Consider the following 24,415-nt stretch of genomic DNA (forward strand, 5'->3'; position numbering starts at 1 on the left):
GGTACCAATAAAAACGTCAACTCGTCCCGCAAAAATAAGCCCTCATATGACTCTGTCGGCCGAAATATGGAAAAATTATAGCTCTCTAAATATGGCGATGCAAACATTAGTTTTTGCAAAAAAAAAGCGTCTTTTAGTGTGTGACAGCTGTCAATCATAAAAACCAGATATAAATCTGGTATCTCTGTAATCGCACCGACCCGAAGAATAAAGTCGTCTAATCACTTATACCGCACAAGGAACGGAGTAAAAAAATAAATAAAACCAATTCTTCACCTGCTGCAGATTTGTTTATTCTGCCTCACAAAGATCACAGTATTGCTTGGCTCACATTTATCCTGCGCTCTGCGCTGAGCGCTTGTATCGGGGTTTCCGTGTAAATCTCTGAAATACGTGATTCAGACGGAAACCCCTGACGGAAGATTCCCTGTAATGAGGCAGATGAAGGCACTGTGGACACCGTCTGACCTATGATTCGGCGGAGTCTGTATTTTTAGGCGTAGATAAAAGCGCAGTTGGCCACAGTTTTGTGCACCTCTGAAAAGAAGGACAACGCTGAACAGAGGTCATACGGAGTCCAGAGTAACTCTGCTGCCTCATTACAGTGAATGGATCCCGCAGGGGTTTCATCTGAATCACGTCATTCGTAGATTTAGATGGAAACCCCAAAGTAAGTGCTCAGCATAGAGCGCCGGATCAACAATATGTAAAATGTTCCCAATAAAAGCCCACACTCAGGTCTGTCATATATTAATGGAAATATAGGGGGCTTCCACGTTACTGGTAGTACAAAGGCTCCGGAAAAGCTAAATGGCTCCTCGCCCCCCAAAAGAAATTCAGCAAATTCTGTGCTCCCAAATCCAAATCCCCCTCCCTTCTGAGCACCGCAGTGTGTCTAACCCACATTTGGTGTCCACATGTTTGGCAGTGGTGTAATTTCCAAAATAGGGTCACTTGAGGGGGGATTCTGCTCTTCTAGCACTTAGGGGCTGTGTATATGGAGTCCGCAAACTATTCTAGGAAAATCTGCGCTCCAAGAGGCAAATAGCGCTCCGTCCCTCCTGAGTGTTGCTGTGTGGCTAAGCAGTACTGTACAGCCACATATGAGGTATTGCCACATTCAGCCGAAATTATGGGACAAATTTTGGTGCCATATTTATCCATTATCCCAGTTTGAAAATGTAAAATCTGGGGCTAAAACTAAATTTTTGTGGTAAAAATGTACGTAATTATTTTTTCTTCTCTGCCCAATGGGATAAAATTCTGTGACACACCCTTGGTGTCAGTATGATCATTGCACCCCTAGATGAGTTCATTGAGAGGTGTAGTTTGTAAAATGGGGTCATTTATGGGGGAATCTGCTGTTACGGCACCTCAGGGGCTATCCTAGTGGGTCATGGCACCATAACAGTAAAATCTGCACTATAATATGGTGCTCCTTCCTTTCTGACCTTTGCACTGTGCCTCAAAAGTAGTTCCCAATTACATGTAGGGTATTGGCGTACTCAGGAGAAATTGCACAACAAACTGTGACGTCCACTTTCTCCTGTTACTCTTGTGAAAATAAAAAATTTGGGGCTAAAAGAAAATTATTGTGATTTTTTTATTTTCACGGCTCTGTTATTAACTTCTGTGAAGCACCTGGGGGTTCAGGGTGCTCCCCACACATCTGGATAAGTTCATTGAGGGGTCTACTTTCCAAAATGGTGTCACTTGTGGGGGTTTCCACTGTTTAGGCACATCAGGGACTCTCCAAACGCGACATGGCGTCCGCTAATTATTCAAGCAAATTTTACATTCAAAAAGTCAAATGGCGCTCCTTCCCTTCCGAACCCTGCCGTGCGCCCAAACAGTGGTTTTACTCCACATATGGGGTATCTGCTTACTCAGGAGAAATTGCACAATACATTTTGAGGTCCAATTTTATCTGTTACCCTTGTGAAAATTAAAAAAAATTGGGTCTAAATTTAATTTTTTGTGAAAAAAAGTTAAATGTTCATTTTTTTCTTCCTCATTGCGTCAGTTCCTGTGAAGCACGTGAAGGGTTAATAAACTTCTTGAATGTGGTTTTGAGCACCTTGAGGGGTGCAGTTTTTAGAATGATGTCACTTTTGGTTATTTTCTGTCATATAGACACCTGAAAGTGACTTCAAATGTGATGTGGTCCCTGAAAAAAAAGGGTTTTGAAAATTTTGTTGGAAAAATGAGAAATCGCTGGTCAACTTTTAACCCTTATAACTTCCTAACAATTTTTTCTTTCCCAAAATTGTGCTGATGTAAAGTAGACATGTGGGAAATGTTATTTATTAACTCTTTTGTGTGACATATCTCTCTGATTTCAGGGCATGAAAATTCAAAGTTTGAAAATTGCTAAATTTTGCCAAATTTCCGTTTGTTTGTTTTTTTCACAAATAAACGCAAGTGATATTGAAGAAATTTTACCACAATCATGAAGTACAATATGTCATGAAAAAACAATCTCAGAATCAGGGGAATCCGTTGAAGCGTTCCAGAGTAATTACCTCATAAAGTGACAGTGGTCAGAATTGTAAAAATTGGCCTGGTCATTAACGTGCAAAGTGGCTCGGTCCTTAATTGGTTAAAGGGACTAAAAAATAAAAGGTTTTAAAACAATTCAAATCAACGCTTTTTCCATAGTAAAATAAAAAATTGGTATTGCTGTGTCCGTAAAAGTCAGATCAAAATCTAGAATTCATTAACCAGTATGGTAAACACCATAAAGAGGGGGGAAAAAAAAGTCAAAATGCTAAAATAGCAAGTTTTTTTTTTTAGAATCCCTTCACATCCCTAAAAAAATGTATTAAAAAATAATCAAAACGTCAGATGTGCCCCGACTACCTCTCAGTACACACCCTATTGGGACATACAATGGGGATACCAGAATGGGGAAAGACTCTGTAACAGCACTCCTGCTCTAGCAAACGTCGCATTTCCATTCATTACATGGATGGCCATTCACTTTAACGCTACAAATACATGCAGAAATCTGCTTTCCCAGCAATAACGGCATATACAGTTTTCATGAGGCATCAGTCACTTGGAAAGGCAGAAGTGTAAAAACAGTAAGCTCCGACTCTCCTCAAAAATAGAATGGAATTAAAGGGTGTTCAGGATCTATCCCGAGAACGGGGCATGGTTGTACACTGCTACCAAAGGAGAGGTGGTCAGAATTCACATTAATTTGTATAGAAATTCCAATATCTCCACTAAAAAAGCAAGATTGGTCCCCTTTCTCAAGGTAGATGCAAGTCCAATTAATTGGTTTGCATATGCTATGCATTTCTCATATCCCACGCATATGCTATAGAGGTATCAGATGGAAATACCCCTTTAACTCTGAAAAACCATTCACAATGTTTATAAAGCCTTAAAGGGGTTGTCCAGAATATTGTCAGAAGTCTACAGTAACTCTGTGACTGCAGACTTTTGAGTCCTCATAGTGTGCACGCTGTCAGGATTCTCTGGTGTCAGCTGCAAGAGCCAGTGGTCACGTGCCGACTAGATGTGCTCGGGCTTGGTTAATTGAGCAAGGGTGTGCACGTCTAGTCGGATTTTGGCCGGAAGTATGAATATTGCATACATGCTATCACATGACCACCTGCTTTCGCTGCATGTGGTGCACACACTGAGGATTCAGAAGTCCGCAGTCATATAGACTGACTGTAAACTTTTCAGTTGTCCGGAAAACCCCTTTAATTAGGCTAATATAATGTGGTGACATTTTGATGTCTGTATTACAGCCACAAATCCTGTTCTCATCTGAATTAACAGAATTCTAGGGATCCACAAGTTTTTACGTTGGGGTCAGATCTGAAGTTGGCATAGGATTTGTGGGAGCAACAAGGATGCCAAATGTGGCCTCGTTACGGCCATTTAAATGAGGCCTAAGAATTCTTCAGCCTCTATGATGTGAATAGATAATTTGTACGTCTATCTGCCCCCAAAAATTATCAAGAGAATGTATATTTAATAATTCATCAAAAATATTTATTTGAAAACAGATTCAAGTTCATATCTACATCAGGGGTTTTGATAAGAGCTTTAATCACAGGTTTCAACATTTTTAACTGAAAAAAAAACAGTGCAGCGTGCAAAGCTACTTCTTCTGAGAAATTGAGGGAACCTCAACAGATCCATTTGTAGCCCATGGGGTCCATTTGGTGAAGTCTATGTCAGTCATATGACATAACAGTATGTTACAATTTTCTTTTCCATTCTCAGAAAAATCCCAGCACAGATGTCAATTGAGCCTTAGAAAAACATTGATCGGTGTAATTTTAGATATATAAAAAGCAAATATATTTCTAAAAAATGCAGATTCCATTTGCGCATTCTATGAAAAAGAGGTGTGATCAGTTTGTGGGTACCAAGGTAAGGACTGGTATTCGTCAATATGGAGACTATTAAATTCTCTTTTCAGTCTGGTCTATCTTGTAACACATGGTGATGGAGGCTTTTCCTGGAGACTGTGCAAAGTGATAGTCCAACCACAAGGATGGCGGAGTCAGGTTAAAATTTGATTTGGATATTTTTGCTGCAACTGCCATAGCGCTGCCAGTCTTACGGCATACAGGACGTAGCCCCATGAGATGACCACAATACAGAGGAGAACCTAGAAAGATACAAAATTGTCAATTGGTTATAATTATCAGTTATCTCATTGTCAACACAGGCAGGATGATAGTGAAAAGTACCACCCGTACATACAGTAGATAACATCTAATTACAGCTCTGCTCACCTCCTCCATGCACAGTGACATCAGCACGTCACCAGGCTTGTCCACGCTGGACATACACATTGGATAACAGTTGGGGGGATCGGACAGCATCGTGTTGTGTTTGGGGGCCTCCTGACTGTCTAGATGTCATGAGATAGAAGGATCAGGCATCTTCACAACACATTGATGGGTGCAAATAATAAGCACAGCTTCTAGTGTGGAATCCAATGCCACGCAGATGCACACAGTAAAGCCGTACGGGGACTATACGTATCTGTGTGCGTAGACCCTACAGTAATTGTACCGCGCAGTCTGTACTAACCTATCTCTAGACAGAGTATTGCAATCACACCTTAAGAACTGCCACAGTGTTGAGAGATTCCTATACAGTACGGACACTTGGGACATTGTGCAGGTCCACACGGCCAAGGCATTAGAATCCAGTAAGTGAGACGCCTCCTGGCAGATCACTAGTATGCCATTGTTGTGTGGCCAGTGGAAGTCTGACTAACGGGAGTCCCAGCAATCCCATGACCAACGGAGCCCCTTAGAACGTTCTCAGGCACAGCACCACTATTCTTTGCGAGTGGTGTAGAATAGACAGAACAGCAAATTTCAGATAAAATTCTAGTACTATTATTCATTAGATTTAATGGGTCACTGCTGAGAACTGCAGCACAGCTCCTATGGAATAGTCACTAGATTACACCCTGTTCTGGGAAATACATTATGAACAGCACTCGGAATCATTTGAAAGTTATCCTCTATCCATAAGTTCCCTATCGCTGGTGTCCAATCGTTGGGACCATCGCCGATCCATAGAACTGGAGCTCTGAAGGATCCCTTGTGAAAGGAGTGGATGACGATCATCAGTACTGCCGTTCCATTCATTCTTATGGAAGTGCTCTGCTATCTCCGGGAGATCCCATTAAGAATGAATGAAGTCGCCGTGCTCATGATCGACCTCTGCCCCATTCACAGGGGATCCTTCAGAGCCCTGGTTCTCGGGGGGCCAAACCCCCGACAATTGGGAAGGCGTCCTCTATCCCATGGATACGGAGTAACATCCAGATTTAACAGCAGCCCTTTAAGTGTGCATATAAAGGAAGGCCTTAGACTAGGCTGACAATGATGTCAGATGGGTCCATCCCATGACGGGCACAGATGGTGCCAGGTAGACCTCCAGTCACTACAATGGGCCCCTCTTTCTAGCTGTAAAAATGGTGGCACGTGTGACGTATCGGCCTAACACAAGCTCCCACGTAAGTGTGAACGTAGCCTTCTACTTTTCCATCTTGATGGGTCCATCTCTTGCTCTGACTCAAGAATTGCATGTGTGAACACAGCTTTATAAAAATGTTTGTGGCTAGATTGCCCTGCAACTAAACTAGTGCCCAGAAAAGCTGCCCTAAGGCTGAAGTCACATGTTATTAAGCCATTAAGCCACTGTACAAACCCTTAAAACCAGATCTGTCAGCTGCCGTCATTTTACCAGGAAAACATATACAGAATGCTTCTTTTAGTAGAAATGACAGAATTTAGCATTAACCAATAAGATTACAGCTTTCATGGGAGGCAAATAAAAGCAGCAATGTGATTGGCTGGCGCTCTAGCACTGAGAAGTCTCACCAGTGACTGGAGCCTCTCCACGGCTCTGTGGCTGACGAGAATCATGAGCGCGGTGAACCGTGAGCTCGGTGCTGGTGCCGCTGCCGCCGCCGCTTCTCTAGGCTGACGCTCCTGCGCTATAGCAACGAAAAGGAAGCGCCGCTCATAGTGACCAATCTATGACGTCACAACCCCGACCTGGGGGAGGCGGCCATCTTTAGACCTGACAGACGAACAAGAACCTCCTGCCTGCAGGGGGCAGTAAGCGTTGTGTGCAGTTGTGCCGGTCAGTGTGGTGCTGCTCTCTATCGCTGGTTCCCGGTGACTGTACCCAGGAGGGGCGGAGAGTGGAGGCTATGTGACTGGGTGTCGTATGTATCAGCAGAGCGCCAGCATGCGGGAGAAGAGGAGCAAGCGGCGGAGAGCCGGGAGGAAGGTGGCGGCAGCGGCGGCGCCGGTAAGTGCAGTGTACACTGCTGCTCCAGCACCGGGGCCGTGACCAGCCCTCAGCAGCAGTCTCTGGGCTTCCTGTGTACATGGCAGCCTCTTCAGCACATTGTCTCCTTTCCCAGATCTCTGCTTGTGGGCAGAGGATGTGAACACTATGCTTTATGTCCTCACCGTGTACCCAGAGCCTAGACCTGTTCCTAGGAAGTCTATGGCCGTGTTCACATTAGTGTGTGAGGCAATGAGACACCCTGGTCGTCTCAGCCATCTCATCCCTGTAATGGGAACCAGTGCCCAGTATCCAGCACCCTACAACTCCTTCATAGGATCACAGCTCCCTGCATACACAAGGCTATGGCCTTTATAATCCTCCCACGCCCTATACTGGATGGCATAGTCGCCACCTCTCCTGCATTGATTGACACGGCTGACATCTCATATGTCAACCTCAGCCTGTTCAACTCACACCTGTACAGTAGGGAACAAGAGCTGTCAATCAAGGCAGTAGAGGCGGGGACAGAAGAGGTACCAGGCATAGTCCGGAGACGCCCATCAGGCTGCTCAGCACTGATTAACATATGGAGAGGAACAGCTAAAGGGCATTTTCTTAGGTATGCTAGAAAAGCTGTGACCTCATGAATGGGTTATTAAAGACCACCCAAGTGTGCTGGACACAGGTTTTATAGGGAAAACCTGGTGATAAATTCCCTTTGAAGATAAACTGCAATATGATTCATGCTGCCCAAGCCTGCCCAGTATGACGCCGAGCCTGCTGGATTGCAGCCAGATATATTATTATACTCTGAAGCGCTCTGGTGTTAAAAGATCCGGCTTGAAACCAGATTAGTAGTATTCTTCCCAGCCGCGCTCTAGGTGATTGACAGGTCTCTCCGTATGTACACATGAGGGAGAGACCTGTCAATCTAGCAGCGCTGGGAAGAGGCGGCCAGGGGCAGAGCCAGGCTAGTCTTGTCCTTCCCTGTGGTCCCCAGCATACTTTTGTAGGCCACACCTTGCATGTGAACAGAGCCTTATTGCTTGCCAGTGGTTGCATAATTGTACAACTGTCACCTAAAAGGGAATTTCCCTTAATGAAATGATATAATTTGTCCACTATAAGCGTCTGATGAGGGATCTCTCTCTGATCACTTAGTTGGGCACACTTAAATTCCCTATGTGAATGGAACGGTAGTGCGAGCGTGTGTGGCCACCAGTCTATCTGCCACCATTCTTCTAGTTTCAGAAAAGTTTTAGCCCCAGGTAAAATTTAGTGTTAAAAGATGTCCTTTACTCTTCCACGCCGCATCCAGCGCTGAGCCTCCCCCATTGTTCTGGTGTCTACTGTTTGCAGCACTGACATGATATAAACAGTGCTGCTGCCAATCATTGAGCTCAGCGACTCGTGCTGTCTACATGGGCAAAGCTGCTGAGCTCCTCGAATTAGCTGCAAGGCTTGATGGTCACACACACTACTACTACATCATGCCACAAATCTCGTGATCAGTGGTAGGCACAGCGGCCCCAGGGATTTATCTCCTGTCCTGTGGATAGGTGATAAGCTTTTAATATAGGAAAGCCTGTTGTGGAGACTTTCCATATTCTGATATTTCATCCAGGCACTAGATATCTCTTTAGCAGCACTCCCAATGTTACCCTACTGGAATCAGAGGTGGTTTCCAGTGCCCAAATGATCAAACCCCCAAAGTGTTTTTAGATTCTGTAAAGTCCATTTTGGGGGTATGAAGCACTGAGAATTCAGGCTAAGCCATCTACTGAAATGTTAGAAGATGATGCGAGGAATGCACTACTTATTTCTCCTATGAGTCCGCAGTCAGATCTGTTAGGCCACATTTATCAAACCTATCTTACACTAAAAAAACTGTTGCTCATAGTGACCAATCAGAGCCAAGTTTTCATTTTTTATTTTTTTTTTTTATTTGCTCTGGAGACATCCAGAGATGCTTGATAGGATTGAGATTCACAGAATTTGGAGGCCAAGTCAACACCTTGGCCTCATCCAGATGTCCGTGTTCATTCACATACACCAAAGGAATGGTATGAATTCCATCAGTGTTCGGTCAGCGTGTCAGTTTTTACTAGGAGTGTTTTTTGCTAATGGATAAATAAATTACAAAGCTTCTCCCTATCCCCTACAATGTTAATCATGGAGAGTACACTGATGCCATATGTGCGGTGTCTGATTTTCAGACCCATAGTCTTGTATTGGTACTTTTCCTTCGTGATGTTGGTAAACTGACACAACTCCGTGACTTTTGCACAAACATGCGGTCTGCAAAAAAAACCGACAGGCCTATAGACTATAATAGGCAGGTGTACTATTCGAGAAAAGCACTGATAGAACATGTGTGAAAATGAACGTCTGAATGAAGCCTTAGGGCTTGTTTTCACACATAGATGGCACATTGACGGACTGTAGACAATGTTCTAGCGCACCTGTCTACAATATGGACGGGCACACGGAGTTAATAATATACGCATTTTGTGGATGTGACTTGTCTGTTTTTTTTTTTATACAGTTGTCTGAATTTGACCTTAACTAAACCTTTGAAATTTATTCCCCAAAACTTCTGAATCTTGACACCTCACCGATCACTCAAAACCCTCCTTGAGAGGTGCGCGTCTCAGGAGACATGAGTGCACATAGAATGGGCTAGAGATTCAATGGCAAGCATAGACTTCATAGCCTATTGACTCTGTAGCCTGCTCTGTGTGCACTCAGCCAGGAGCTGTGCCCTCCGCTCTCCTAAGCTTCGCACTTCTCAGGAGAGTTTTTAAGTGATCTGCTTGTAATTATCAGGGAAATGAAATGTGGTTTATATTTTTTATTGTGAAGGAAACAACATATAGGACAAAACAGCTGTAAACTTCATCAACCCTCTAAAGTCAGTACTTTGTGGAGCCTCTCTTTGAGCCAATTACAGTTGCAAGTCACTTTTTAGAAGTCTCTATGAGCTTTCCACATCTTGCCACTGGGATTTTTGCACATTCCTCAAGGAAAAATGCCTCCAACACCTTGAAGTTAGATGGTTTCCTCTGGTGAACAGCAATCTTCAAGTCTGACCACAGATTCTCAATTGGATTAAGGTCTGGGCTTTAACTAGGCCACTCCAAATCATTTACACGTTTCCTCTTAAACCACTCGAGTGTTGCTTTAGCTGTATGCTTTGTCATTGTTTTGTTGGAAGGTGACCTGCTATCCCAGTCTCAAATCACTGACTGAAACAGGTTTTGCTCAAGAATATCCCTGTATTTCGCACCATCCATCTTCCCCTAGACTCAGACCATTTTCCCTGTCCCTGCTGCCAAACAGCATCCCCACAGTGAAACATGGTGGTGGCAGCATCATGCTGTGGGGATGCTTTTGTGTTTCTTGGGGTGATGAGCTATGTTTGGTTTGGCGCCAAACATAGCGTTTACCTTGGTGGTCAAAAGTTCAATTTTGGTCTCATCTGGCCACAGCACCTTCCTTAATACATTTAGGGAGTCTCCCACATGTCTTTTGGTAAACTCAAAATGAGTCTTACAATTCTTACGTGTAAGGGTATGTGCCCACGATGCAGATTTGAAGCAGAAATTTCCTGAGCTTTTCTGCATCTCCTTGGCAGAAAAAACACATGTGGATTTTACATACCGTATATTCCGGCGTATAAGACGACTTTTGAAGACTGAAAAATCTTCTGTCTAGTCTGGGGTTGTCTTATACGCCGGTAATGCTTTTGAACTTTCAGAGATTGACATGCGGGGATACTCTGGGGGTGTTAATAAGCTGCCGTGGCCGTATCCCTGCCATGTCGGAGTTAATATAAGGTGGAGGGAGTTAAAATACGGCGGCGGTAGGTCCAGACAGTCAGCGCTTCTGTGCTGAAACTGACACATCGCTGCGTATTCCCAGCTCCGGACACAGCGCAGGGCTTCTGTGCCGACAGCTTTCACTTGTCACAGAAGCGCTGCGCTGTGTCCGGAGCAGGGAAGTTCGCATCGCTTCTGTGACAATATATGAAAAGCCGGCAATTCAGCAGCGGCATAAGCCGGCACCCGACAATTTAGAATAGAAAGAATAGAGCATCACACATAGATTAGATAGATAGAAACATGTCAGTCACATATATATGAAGTACAGTGACAGTGTTGCTTACTGTACTTGTCATTTAGTGTAAAGGATTTATTAAAACAAATAATAGTGTTTTCATGCACCGTCTCTTTAAAAAAGCCGGCCGGCAATTCAGCATCTGTACCCGACAATTTATAACAGAAAGATAGAGCATCACACATAGATTAGATAGATAGAAACATGTCAGTCACATATATATGAAGTACAGTGACAGTGCTGGTTACTGTACTTGTCATCTAGTGTTAAAATAACGGATTTATTTAAAAAAAAATTGGCGTGGGGTTCCCCTTAATTTTAGTCTCTAGCGGAGGTTAAGCAGACGGCTGGGGCAGATGTTTGAAGCCTGGGAAGGGGGTAATACCCACGGAGCTTCCCAGGCTACTAATATCAGCCCCCAGCTGAATACATAGCCTTTACTAGCTATTAAAATGGGGGACCCCCCCAAAAAAATGACGTGGGGTCCCCCCTAATTTAATAGCTAGCAAAGGCTAGGCAGACAGCTGGGGGCTGATATTAATAGCCCAGGAAGGGAGCCATGAATATTGGCCCCCTCCCAGGCTAGAAACACCAGCCGTCAGCCGCCCCAGAAATGGCGCATTCATAGGATGCGCCAATTCTGGCACTTAGCCTCGCTCTTCCACGCTGCCCTGGTGCGGTGGCAGGGGGTAATAGGGCTGGGGTTGATGTCAGCTTATAATGCCAGCTGACATCAAGCCCAGGTTAGTAATGGAGAGGCGTCTATAAGACACCCCCATTACTAACCCCATAGTCAAAGTTAAAAGAAAACACAAACACCCAGAATAAAGTCCTTTAATTGAAATAAACACACAATTCTTTATTGTTCTAAATTAAACCATACTTACCATTACGCCCATTCCAGCTGAAGCCAACGATCTCCTGCAATAAAAGTAAAATAATAAAGCAACCTCATCCTTACCTCTCCATGGTTCCCAGGACCGGTCCAGCTCTGCTACATTCACATGACAGGCTGGACCGCAGCAGAACGCTGCCGTTCAGCTTGCCATGCGGCAGACACTGAGAAGCGCAGGCATGCTTGCGCTCCTCAGTGTCTGGCTGTGACGGCATCCAGATGAGCCGACAATGAACTCAGCTCACCTCCTGGACGTCCGTCACTGACAGCGTGGGAAACTTCTACTGCGCATGCGGGGAGCAGGAGAATTTTCCCACGCTGTCAGTGACGTGCATGAGGTGAGCCGAGTTCATTGGACATGATCTCGGCTCATCTGGATGCCGTCACAGTCAGACACTGAGGAGCACAAGCATTCCTGCGCTTCTCAGTGTCTGCCGCATGGCAAGCTGAACGGCAGCGTTCTGCTGCGGTCCAGCCTGTCATGTGAATGTAGCAGAGCTGGACCGGTCCTGGGAACCATGGAGAGGTAAGGATGAGGTTGCTTTATTATTTTACTTTTATTGCAGGAGATCGTTGGCTTCAGCTGGAATGGGCGTGACGGTAAGTATGGTTTAATTTAGAACATTAAAAAATTGTGTCTTTATTTCAATTAAAGGACTTTATTCTGGGTGTTTGTGTTTTCTTTAATTACTTTACTAGAAATTCATGGCGGTCATGTCTAATATTGGCGTGACCCCATGAATTTCGGGCTTAGGGCCAGCTGATAATGCCAAGCTGGCCTTAACCCCTTTATTACCCAGTGAGCCACCGCACCAGGGCCCTGGATGAGTTGGGTACAGCGCCAGAAGATGGCGCTTCTATGAACGCGCCATTTTCTGGGGTGGCTGCGGACTGCAATTTGCAGCGGGTGGGGCCCAGAAAGCTTGGGTCTCCCTGCGCTGCAGATTCCAGCCCCCAGCTGCCTAGTTGTACCTGGCTGGACACAAAAATAGGGCGAAGCCCCACGTCTTTTTTTTTTTAATTATTTCATGAAATAATTAAAAAAAAAAGGGCTTCCCTATATTGTTGTGTCCGGCCAGGTACAAATAGGCAGCTGGTGGTTGGGGGCAGCCCGTTCCTGCCTGCTGCACCTGACTGGACACAAAAATATGGCGAAGCCCCACGTCAACATTTTTGGGAAAAATTAATTACAAAATTAATAATAATTTAGGGACTGCATCTTTATTAACCCCTCAATTGTCATTTAGTGTTAAAATAAAGGATTTTTTAAAAAGAAAATTGGCGTGGGATCCACCATCATTATAGTCTCTAGCGGAGGTTAAGCAGACGGCTGGGGCAGATGTTTGAAGTCTGGGAAGGGGGTAATACCCACGGAGCTTCCCAGGCTACTAATATCAGCCCCCAGCTGAATACCTAGCCTTTACTAGCTATTAGAATGGGGGACCCCCCCAAAAAATGACGTGGGGTCCCCCCTATTTTAATATGTTTATGAGTGACAGTTTTCCTGCTATATACCTGCATGTCATAAGAATTTAAATTAAAAAAGGACCATGTTAAATTCAAGTCTGTTTTTTTTTAATTTTTACCGGTGTTTGGTATGCGTTGGAAAAGGGGTAGTCTTATACGGTGAATATATCCTAAACTCTATATTTTAACAGGAAAGTAGGGGGGTCGTCTTATACGCCGGAATATACGGTACTTTTTTTTTTTTTCAGCGTTTTTACATTCTTTTATGCATGCGTATTTTTCAAGCGGTTTTTCAAGCGATTTTGAGCATCAATTGGAAAAGTGCTTGACAAGTTGGTCACACAATATAAATCCATGCAACTGGCCAACTTATGAGGAGATTTCTGCTTCAAATCGTGCATCTAGTATAAATAAAAATAATTAAAAAGAAAAAAAAAAACAACCTTATACACACCTCTGCGGCGTCCTCTCTCCTCGGCGGCCCGCGGTGTACTGGCAGGACCTTTGGTGACGTCTCATTTAGTCAGCTGATGGTCACGCGACTGCCAGTACACCTCGGGCCGCCGGGAAGAGACCGGGGGCCGCCGGAGAGGTGAGTGTGAACAATTTTTTTTTTTACTTTATAATTCTTTTTTAACTTACAGGTACAATGGTACCCAGGTTGGATGAGAGTCTCCTCTTCTCCAGACCTGTGTACCATCCGCGCATTGAACCGCATAATATCCACATGTATACATGCGGATATTATGCGGTTCAATGCAAGTCAATGGCGGCGATTTCGCTGCGGAATCGCTCCCAAATTGGTTGTGCTGCGGATTTTTCCGCAATAATCCGCTGCGGAAATTTCCACAGCATGTGCACAGCACATGCGGATTATCATTGAGAAACATGGCAGACAACTTAACAAGCCATTTTAATGCATTTAAATCTGCATCGTGGGCACACAGCCTAAGTAAAGTCTCTTTTTCTGCCCACTCTTCCATAAAGGCCACCTGTATGGAGTGTACGGCTTATTGTAGTCGTATGGACAGCTACTCCAGTCTCTGCTTGGGTACTCTGTAGCTCCTTCAGGTTTCTGTGCTGCCTCGGTTTAATGCCCTTTCTTGGCTGTTTGTTGTGGTACCATGTTCTTTCCATTTCATGATAATGGATTTGATGGTTCTTCAGGGGATCATCAGAGATTGGGATATTTTTTAGAACCCAACCCTGCCTTTGTCGCGGTCTTATTCGGAGATCTCCTTGGTTTCATGGTGTTTGGTTAGTAGTGCCTCTTGCTTATCCCCTTAGGGTCCGGGCCAAATTTATTAAATCTGACACTTGTCACTTTATGCAGTAATAACTCTGGAACACTTCAACATATCCCATTGATTTTTGAGATTTTTTTTTGTGACACCTGATACTTTATGATGATGGTAAAATCAAAACATATCCTCCTAAATTAATTTATTTATAAAATATATCAGGAGTTTGAAAATTGCACATTTTTTCAAATTTGTCAAACTTTGAATGATTGTCCCTTTTAATCCAGATAGTCATGCCATACAAAAACAATAGTAAATGACATTTCCCGCATATCTGTCTCGCCCTCTGTAAAATGTTTTTTATTTCGTTAGCATTTTATAAGTTTTAAAAATGTAGCAGTAACTTTTCATTTTTTTTCAAGGAAATGATACCACTTTAAAAAAACTGCACCCCTCAATGTTCTCAAAATTGTGTTCAGGTAGTTCATTAACCCTTCAGGTGCTTTTTAAGAATTAATGCAAAGTGGTATGACAGGAATGAAAAAATTTATTTTTACCACCTAAATTTTGATAACTTTTGAACAGGTCGCTATAGCCGCAAGACTCTAAGGCCGTTATTTGGCCGGGAATTGCCATGGCAAGCATCAGGACCACACAATAAAGATCTCTTGGTGTCAATTGGGTTAAAGATGGAGCCCCCCCCGCACTCTGTTAACCATCTAGATGCCGTAGTCGCTATTGACAGCAGCATTTAAGGGGTAAACAGCCATAGTCGGTGCCAACACTGATCGTGCTGATGCAGCAAGTTATCAGCTATAGTGACCCGTCATAGAATGCTGGTGTCTCTATCACAGGTCAGAAAGACGTACTGGTGGTCACTAAGGGGATAATGGGGTTGCAGCCTCTGTGGCCTTTCTGATAAGGTGTGTATATACTGACAGACCATGTGACACTTAGATTGCACAACGGTGGGCTTCCTTTCACTAAGCCTGTGACTTATGAAGGGAATTTCTTGCACCAGAAATTTTTATGTGCTTCATAGCAAAAGGGGTGAATACATATGCACATGCCAATTATTAGTTATTTGTTCCCATAAATTTAATTTATGCCTATATTTTTCTCACTTCACCAACTTAGACTATTTAGTGCTGATGCATCAGACACAAAGCGGATTACAAAAATATTTAAACACCAGTTGTAATGCAACAAAATAGGTAAAGCCAAGGGAGGTGAATACTTTTGCAAGCCACTGTATCTGTGCTCTCTCGCCTCCTTGATTAACAGCTCGGACTTTGCAGGATGAAGGCAGAGATGGATGGGACAGTGCACTAAGCCACTTGGGCACCAGTTCATCAAGACCAGTGTTCTTTCTGGTCTTAATGAATCGCACGCCCCTCATCAACAGCCGCATGCGTCTTAATGAATGAGGCACGACTTAAAATTGGCGTACACCTTGCCATAAATTTTACTCCAGTAAGATTTGTGACTTAAGGTACGCCATAACGCATCATGACTTAGACAGGCGGGCACCGCCACAACAAAATCCGCTTCAAATTCCAGATTGCTCATACAGCCATGGATTTAAAAAACGCATCAGTAAGCGACATGGCACCTACTGAAGCAGGTTCTGCATGGATGGCCAAACCGCAAGCAGACCCACAGCAGTTCAAACTGCAAAAATCTGAGAGTAGGCCCCAGATTTCTGCTGTGGATTCTACTGCCAACTCTGATTATTCTACAGGAAGAGTCTGCCATGTGTAAAATGCAAAAAAATCAACATAACATACAACAGTACAGTGATTGGCTGAGATTATACTCCTTCTTGATTTGATGAGTTATATCTTATTAAATTCCACCAGCCATCTGATCTGAAAATATTAATTTTCAAGGCTGAGAAACCAGATTTGGCGTTTTGCAAGGTGCAGGTGTATGTGGGAGTGACAGACAGATGATGAATGTATGATGACCTATTGTGCATCAAGGCCGAAACGATAATAAAAAAACAAAGCGTTGTAAACTAACCTGCCAACATATAGACCTAAGAATACTACGCCATTTAGTTTTTTACATAATTGGCATCACCACATCTGTAAGGACCCTAATAATAAAACAATCACAATATTTGTCCTGCCAGCAGACAGCGTAGAAAAGAACACAAAATTGCTGTTTTGTTTTTTTTTTTCACTTAAAGACAATAATGATTAAAAAAGCCATAAGTCCTCATGCAGCCGTGTTGAGAGGAAAAAAAAAAAGTTGAGTAAACGAATGCATGAACACAAGCAAATTCTGTTCACAAGTCAAGTGTTTTTATAGTGAAAGAATGAAAACAATTAGAAAAATGTATATCTGCAAAATGGGAAGGACCTACAGAATAAATGTAACAAAAGTTATACATTACATGTAACCCAAAGTAGCACCAGTTAAAGATGACATCAGTCCTGCAAAAAAATATCAAAACCCTCATGTAGCTAAGTCAATAGAAAAATAAAAAGACACAGATTTTAAAATGCAGATAAGGAAAATAATTGCTGCACCATTTAAAGGGGGTTTCCTATTCCTGGAATAACTCTGTCCTTCAGTGGCAGTTGTTTTTTTTTTTTCTTTCCGCTTTAAAAACAAAACAAACAAACAAAAAAAAAAACGTGTGTCCAGCGCTTACTTTCCAGTGCTGCTCCTAGTGTCTGTTTCGTGTCTAGCGGTGAAGAGAGTGCTTGACCTGTGGACAGCAAATGAAGCAGGTCGTTGTGGGGTTTTTTTAAGTTGGGGGCAGGGCTTTTTTGAAAACCTTAAAACCCCTTTTAATGATACAGCGATAGTTTTTTGTTTTTTTTCTTACCTGCATTTTGTTTTATTTAGAACAAACTGCAGCCAAGAAATGGGTTTTCCAAAATGGAAAATATTATATAATATGTATTATATAATATTTTTGTGGATTCAGTATAATCTGGGTTTCATCATTTAATCTTCTGCCCTTTCTGGGACTTTCAGTCCAGTGGGCTTTTCTATCAGTGATTTACAGATATCTTGGTATATAAGTGAGCACACAGAGATGGCTGTCAGTCATTGATGGGATCATCCACTGGACCGAAAATCCCAGGAAGAGCAGAGGTTTATTATGCGTTCCTTATATAGCGCCATCATATTCCGCAGCGCTTTAGGCTGTGTGCCCACGATGCATTTTTAAGCGTTTCCGCAGTGGCAAAAACGCTGCAGAAACACTTAAAAAAACGCATGGTAGAAGGCCTGCCATGTCCCCCAACGATAATCCGCATGTGCTGTGCACATGCTGCGGAAATTTCCGCTGCGGGTTATCATTGCGGAAAAAAACACAGCACTACCAATTATTTTGCGGAAGCGCTGCGTTTTCGCCGCCATTGACTTGCATTAGAACACATGGATTACACATCACTATATATGTAGATGCGCATTCCATGCGTTCTAATGTGCGGATGGTACCCAGGTCTATTGGAGAGGAGACTCTCCTCCGGACCCGGGTACCATAGAAAACTGTAAAAAAAAAAAAAAAGTATATACTTACCTTCTGGCGGCCCCCGATGCGCTCCTCCTCGCATGCTGGCAGTTCGCGATGGACTGAAGGACCTGCGCTGACGTCAGCAGGTCCTTCAGTGTACTGCTGCCGGCAAGGGAGAACGGAGGGGAAGCAGGACACCGGGGGCCATCAGAGGGCAAGTATATATTTATTTTTTGACATTCTGTTGGGTCACACTATATAAATCCATGCCGTTTGCATGGATTTATATAGTGTGACCAAGATGTCAAGCACTTTCCAAGTGATGCTAAAATCGCTTGGAAAGCGCTTGTCAATCTGCATGCAGAAATGCATGTGAAGAACGCTTCACATCCGCATGTCCCTGGTAGGAAAAACGCATGTACAATCCGCATGCGTTTTTTCTGCCAGGGAGATGTAGAAACACTCAGGAAAAAATCCTGAGTATTTCTGCATCGTGGGCACATAGCCTTACAGACATTATCATCAGTGTCCACATTGGGGCTCACAATCTAGATTCTCAATCAGTATGTCTTTGGGCTACCCGAATGAAATCCACGCAAACACGGGGAGAACATGCAAACTCATTGCAGTTGTTGTTCTTGGTGGGATTTGAACCCAGGACCCCAGTGCTGCAAAGCAACAGCATTAACCATTGAGCCCAATCTAACCACTGAGTCCAGGTTTATATATAACATGATGCCTGTAAATTGGACTGCATTTTCATGGTGAAGGTTTCCCTTTAAGTCATACAAGGATAAACCAAAGTGTGCTCTCCTACATGTCGGCCTTCCCATTCTGTGTGCTCTCCTTACATGTCGGCCTTCCCGTTCTGTGTGCTCTCCTTACATGTCGGCCTTCCCGTTCTGTGTGCTCTCCTTACATGTCGGCCTTCCCGTTCTGTGTGCTCTCCTTACATGTCGGCCTTCCCGTTCTGTGTGCTCTCCTTACATGTCGGCCTTCCCGTTCTGTGTGCTCTCCTTACATGTCGGCCTTCCCGTTCTGTGTGCTCTCCTTACATGTCGGCCTTCCCGTTCTGTGTGCTCTCCTTACATGTCGGCCTTCCCGTTCTGTGTGCTCTCCTTACATGTCGGCCTTCCCGTTCTGTGTGCTCTCCTTACATGTCGGCCTTCCCGTTCTGTGTGCTCTCCTTACATGTCGGCCTTCCCGTTCTGTGTGCTCTCCTTACATGTCGGCCTTCCCGTTCTGTGTGCTCTCCTTACATGTCGGCCTTCCCGTTCTGTGTGCTCTCCTTACATGTCGGCCTTCCCGTTCTGTGTGCTCTCCTTACATGTCGGCCTTCCCGTTCTGTGTGCTCTCCTTACATGTCGGCCTTCCCGTTCTGTGTGCTCTCCTTACATGTCGGCCTTCCCGTTCTGTGTGCTCTCCTTACATGTCGGCCTTCCCGTTCTGTGTGCTCTCCTTACATGTCGGCCTTCCCGTTCTGTGTGCTCTCCTTACATGTCGGCCTTCCCGTTCTGTGTGCTCTCCTTACATGTCGGCCTTCCCGTTCTGTGTGCTCTCCTTACATGTCGGCCTTCCCGTTCTGTGTGCTCTCCTTACATGTCGGCCTTCCCGTTCTGTGCGCTCTCCTTACATGTCGGCCTTCCCGTTCTGCGCGCTCTCCTTACATGTCGGCCTTCCCGTTCTGCGCGCTCTCCTTACATGTCGGCCTTCCCGTTCTGCGCGCTCTCCTTACATGTCGGCCTTCCCGTTCTGCGCGCTCTCCTTACATGTCGGCCTTCCCGTTCTGCGCGCTCTCCTTACATGTCGGCCTTCCCGTTCTGCGCGCTCTCCTTACATGTCGGCCTTCCCGTTCTGCGCGCTCTCCTTACATGTCGGCCTTCCCGTTCTGCGCGCTCTCCTTACATGTCGGCCTTCCCGTTCTGCGCGCTCTCCTTACATGTCGGCCTTCCCGTTCTGCGCGCTCTCCTTACATGTCGGCCTTCCCGTTCTGCGCGCTCTCCTTACATGTCGGCCTTCCCGTTCTGCGCGCTCTCCTTACATGTCGGCCTTCCCGTTCTGCGCGCTCTCCTTACATGTCGGCCTTCCCGTTCTGCGCGCTCTCCTTACATGTCGGCCTTCCCTTTTATTTTTGTATTGCATAGGCAGTTGTTGGAGTACATCATACATTCCAGAAAGCTGTATACAATTAATCAACCATGTCAACCTCTTTGCTGAACCAAGAATTTGCTATCCATTTATGCATTTTGTTGTGTTGTACTTTGTTAGAGTGGAAAGGAGGGGGGTGAGGGATTGTATTTTCTGATGTTTTGTTTAAAATAAGAACATTTTCAATAAAAAAACATGATTTAAAAAAAAAAAAAAAAAAAAAAAAGATAAACCAAAGCTCAGCATTAGTCACTGCAATACCCAAGTGGTATTTCTATGAACAGATGTGTTGAAAGCAAAACCATACCATGCAATATTTAAATCATTGCTTTGTTTGAAATCTCAGACCTGGATATTGGGTTAGATATTTAGGAGTCAAGTAGTGACTTGCATTGTCACCATGAGTGCAGCAGAAATGTGAGGGAATTTTGTTCAAAAGGCATGAGTCATTCTCTCCAGGAGCTTGCATTAAGCTGAACTCTTCTGCCACCTTGTGGAAAGATGGATTATTGTAAGTGTAAAGTATCTCCTAGTCTTCATACTAATCTCGCTTATAATAATAAAAAAAATTGTACACTTCACAAAATTGTAAGGTTATATCAGACCTTCACTAAAGTCCATATGCTTACATGTAATATTTTTGTTTTACAGATGCTCCCATCAGGTGACTTTGCAGTGGATACCGGCATTTCACCAAAGGCTGGTACAAGCAAATTACAAAGCCAAGGAACACAAGCTGATGCCTCTCCTGACTCTAAGTGCCCAATATGCTTAGATCGGTTTGATAATGTTTCCCATCTTGACCGGTGTCTGCACAGATTTTGCTTCCGTTGCATCCAAGAATGGGCGAAGAACAAAGCGGAGTGTCCACTATGCAAGCAGCCATTCAATTCTATTTTTCATAGTGTTCGTGCAGAAGATGACTTTAAAGAGTATGTATTGAGGCCCACGGTAAATGGCTCATTTGGGAGTCCTGATGGACATAGGTTTCGATATCGCACCACTATGACAAGAGACAATTATTTATCCCTGAGGTCATTAAGGTCGTCTTCTCGAAGAACATTTACACCCCCAGACAATGGTCTTCTTTTTGAAGGAATTTCAAATGTGTCGTCACAGCAGAGGGGTAGTGATATTCATCAGATGATGCGAAGGCTTGCCACGAGAAGACAAGCCAGTTCAGAGGGACGAGTTACGAGACAGATTCAAGAGCAAGAGCTGGTAAACTTTCGGAGATCACTTTATCGTGCTGGATTACGTGTCAGAAACATACAAGATGGCGGTCGTTACCGTGATATAACTGCTGAATTTTTTCGCAGAAATCCTGCATGCCTCCACCGGTTAGTACCCTGGCTGAAACGGGAGTTGACTGTATTGTTTGGCTCGCATGGCTCTCTTGTGAACATTGTACAGCACATCATTATGAGGAATGTGACATTGTATGACATGGAAAGTCAAGCTTTTGTAGAGGATTTGCAGCCTTTTCTCCTGCATCGTACTGATCATTTCATTCATGAGTTTATCAACTTTGCTCGTTGTCCTTACAATATTGATGCTTATGATCAGCATGCAAACTATGATTGTCCTGCTCCTTCATCTGAAGAAAGCCGATCAGAGTCCTCTGTTATTACAATATCGCCTGATGAAGTAAATGCTAGAGAGCCAGATGTGCCTTCGTCTTCTCTGGATGTTGGACAAGCTCCTTGGGATGATGAAACGCCAGGACCTTCATACACTTCTGTTGATCAACCAGTATCTTGGACAACAAATATTTCAGATGAACAGGCATCAAGCAGTAGACCGACTGCTACCGATGCAAAAAGTGCCACTGAAGAAGTGCAAGAGAAGGCTGTTTGTTCAGATGACTGTGTCATAGTAGGCTTTGTTAAACCTCTTGCAGAAAGAACCCCAGAACTTGTAGAACTGTCTTCTAATTCAGAAGGTTCCCTCTGTGAAGTAAAGATTGAGAAGGCTAAAAAACCTCAAATCAAGCCATTCACCTTGATTGAAAGTAGTGGTTCAAGTAGGTCATCATCTGTTATTTCATCACAGTCAAGTGAGGATGCATGGAAACCTAGCCGCAATCAAAAGGGATCAGGAGAAAAATCCCACTCCAAAAAAAAGAAGGCACTCAAGTCAAAGGAAACTTCTAGAAATCTTCATGGCTCTAGAAAAGAAAAAGGGCGTACGTACAGAAATCAATCTTCAAGACGCAGGACACGGTCTCCTAGCTCTGACTGTTATTCTCGGTCATCTCGTAATAAGGCTTATGAGTGTCGCAGCAGAAAGCATCGCAAGAACAGCCCAAGAAACAAAAAATCTCCTGATAAGAGCCGGCATAGAAGTTGGCGAGCAAAAAAGAGGTCCAGGTCTAGAGATCGGAGTTTATCATGGAGAAGTAAGACTGTGTCATTGACTAGTGAAAGTTCAAGAGAAAGAGGTGGCTCATGCTCTACAAATAGAAACCTTAGCCGAGGACGATCATGGAGCCAAGATAGTGACAGTGATTATACTCCTGACAACTATCGGAGTACTTATCAATGGGAATACACTTACTACAGCAGAGACCGAGACAGAGATGGCTATGAGCAGTCCTTCAGAAAACGTGCACGTGGTCGTTGTTCTAGACCATCTTCCAGTCCAGAATACCGTGTGCAGTCTCACTCTGCAAAAAAAGATTTGAGAAGAAAAAAGAGCAGCACTTCTGCAAAACAGCATCATCGCGATAGAGATCGCTCCAGAAGTCGTTCATGTAGTCGAACAAATACATCAGGAGCAAGTATTCAACGTGATAAACCTGGAGGAAAGCGAAAGTACAAAACACGTCATCTGGAAAAGAAAGATGGCAACCAGGAAGTGGAGGCTAAAAAAGGCTACAAAGACTATCAGACTGAAACCTCTTCAAATGAGCCAAAGCGGAGGAAGAAAACGCGAAGCCCTAGCGTTGAAATAGTGTATGAAGGCAAGACCATGGAGGGCTCAAAGTACCACAAAAAGAAAAAGAAGCACAAGAAGAAGCATAGGCACCAACAACCTGCCAACTCTTCAATGTCTTCTCCCATTATTATTACAATTGATAGTGACAGTGATATGCCAGCTGTAGAAGAGACCATTTCCATTGACACAAATACTGCTATGCCCGATAATAATCATAAGGACTCTGTGCAGTCTGCACCTAACCTGTCACCGTCTACCTCTACAACAGCAGATATTACACAAGCGGTTAGTGAAGAACCAGCAGGACCCTCATCCAAAGACTGTGATATCTTATCAAGTAATGGACATTTGGATGCTGCCACGGGCATACTAGATGGTTTACATTTTGATGATAGCTCCAATGAGCCTTCTCTCCCAACAACCAGTAGTCCAGATGAAATAGAGTCGCCACCTTATGTGGAAGCAGCCATGGCTGAACTGCCTCTACCAGAATCCAAGTCTGAACAGGAGAATGCAACATCCATAGCGCCTACTTTTCTAATGGACTCCCAAGATAATCTTTCTGAAACCTCTCAAGAACTATTTGCTGACACAATCAGTGAATTACTGGAAAGTTTGACTACACCAACAGTTTTATGAACCGGTTGTTGAAAATAAAGACACATTCTCTTTAGAATAGTTTTTACAAATTCCTGACTTTATATTACTCAAGTCTTCTGGTGTTCTTTTGACCACAGGCAAGCTGCATGAGTTCATGCGTGGGTACACCTTACCAAAATGTATATCTACAAGCCTAATTTATCCTTCAATTGTGCATTGAGATAATTTTAGGTCCTAAATTTTGATAAGATTTTTCAAGGGTTTTGATCTCCCTTTTTTTTTTTTTTTTTTTTTTTTTTGTTGAGACAGATCTACAAACTGAATTCATTCAGAACCTCCCTGATTCCGCTATGCCTCCCAAATCAGCACCATAAAGCTACAAAACCCTATTCCTACATTACAACAGGAATAGGCTTATGAATTATCCTCATTAACCAGGACTAGTTTAGAGGGGCATTTTTTTCTAGCGCTCTTGTAATTTCTCCCAGGGGGGGGGGGCTGATGGATGTCCTCCTCACAAGTTATAGGACCCTTTGGACTGATGGAAATCTCGTGCATGCATAAACCACCTGCCTGCTTAGCAATATGTTGATGGCATTGGGGCAGCATTCCCCTGACTTCACTGTGCATGCCCAGGCAGGATGGCGTGGGATTTCCAACAGTCTGAAGATGCCATAGCTTGGAAGGGGGATGTAAGTCAAGCTCCTCTGGCCGTGCTTATAGGATCTGAAACCCAACTAGTTTTGGGAAAAC

General features: G+C 43.9%; 2 protein-coding genes across 3 annotated transcripts; one reads left to right on the forward strand and one right to left on the reverse strand.

Annotated features, from left to right (window-relative positions):
• Window positions 1–3,986: 3,986 nt before the first annotated feature.
• Window positions 3,987–6,620, reverse strand: SMIM27 (small integral membrane protein 27). 2 transcript variants are annotated; one of them, XM_073664946.1, is made up of 3 exons: window positions 6,369–6,620; window positions 4,761–4,879; window positions 3,987–4,633 (listed from the first exon to the last, which is right to left on the reverse strand). In XM_073664946.1, the coding sequence occupies exons 2-3, from the start codon at window positions 4,848–4,850 to the stop codon at window positions 4,526–4,528; spliced, it is 198 nt and encodes a 65-aa protein (XP_073521047.1). In that variant the 5' UTR covers window positions 4,851–4,879; window positions 6,369–6,620; the 3' UTR covers window positions 3,987–4,525. The 2 variants fall into 2 exon arrangements, with proteins under 2 accessions (XP_073521047.1, XP_073521057.1); XM_073664956.1 differs by lacking the exon at window positions 4,761–4,879 and having other exon boundaries at window positions 6,369–6,611.
• TOPORS (TOP1 binding arginine/serine rich protein, E3 ubiquitin ligase) lies at window positions 6,375–23,887 on the forward strand. Its single transcript, XM_073664873.1, has 2 exons — window positions 6,375–6,804; window positions 20,777–23,887. Exons 1-2 carry the CDS (start codon window positions 6,721–6,723, stop codon window positions 23,699–23,701), a joined length of 3,009 nt encoding a protein of 1,002 aa, XP_073520974.1. The 5' UTR covers window positions 6,375–6,720; the 3' UTR covers window positions 23,702–23,887.
• The last annotated feature ends 528 nt before the right edge of the window (window positions 23,888–24,415 follow it).

This window comes from Phyllobates terribilis, unplaced genomic scaffold (assembly GCF_046119375.1).
Source record: "Phyllobates terribilis strain yellow unplaced genomic scaffold, ASM4611937v1 Scaffold_1__5_contigs__length_1240528914, whole genome shotgun sequence".
NCBI lineage: Eukaryota > Metazoa > Chordata > Amphibia > Anura > Dendrobatidae > Phyllobates > Phyllobates terribilis.

Coding starts and splice junctions, on each gene's coding strand:
- SMIM27 (XM_073664946.1), bottom strand. CDS start 4,850: ATGCTGTCCGATCCCCCCAACTGTTATCCAATGTGTATGTCCAGCGTG. Junction 4,634..4,760: donor TGTCACTGTGCATGGAGGAG/GTGAGCAGAGCT, acceptor GTATCTTTCTAG/GTTCTCCTCTGTATTGTGGT.
- TOPORS (XM_073664873.1), top strand. CDS start 6,721: ATGTATCAGCAGAGCGCCAGCATGCGGGAGAAGAGGAGCAAGCGGCGG. Junction 6,805..20,776: donor TGGCGGCAGCGGCGGCGCCG/GTAAGTGCAGTG, acceptor TTTGTTTTACAG/ATGCTCCCATCAGGTGACTT.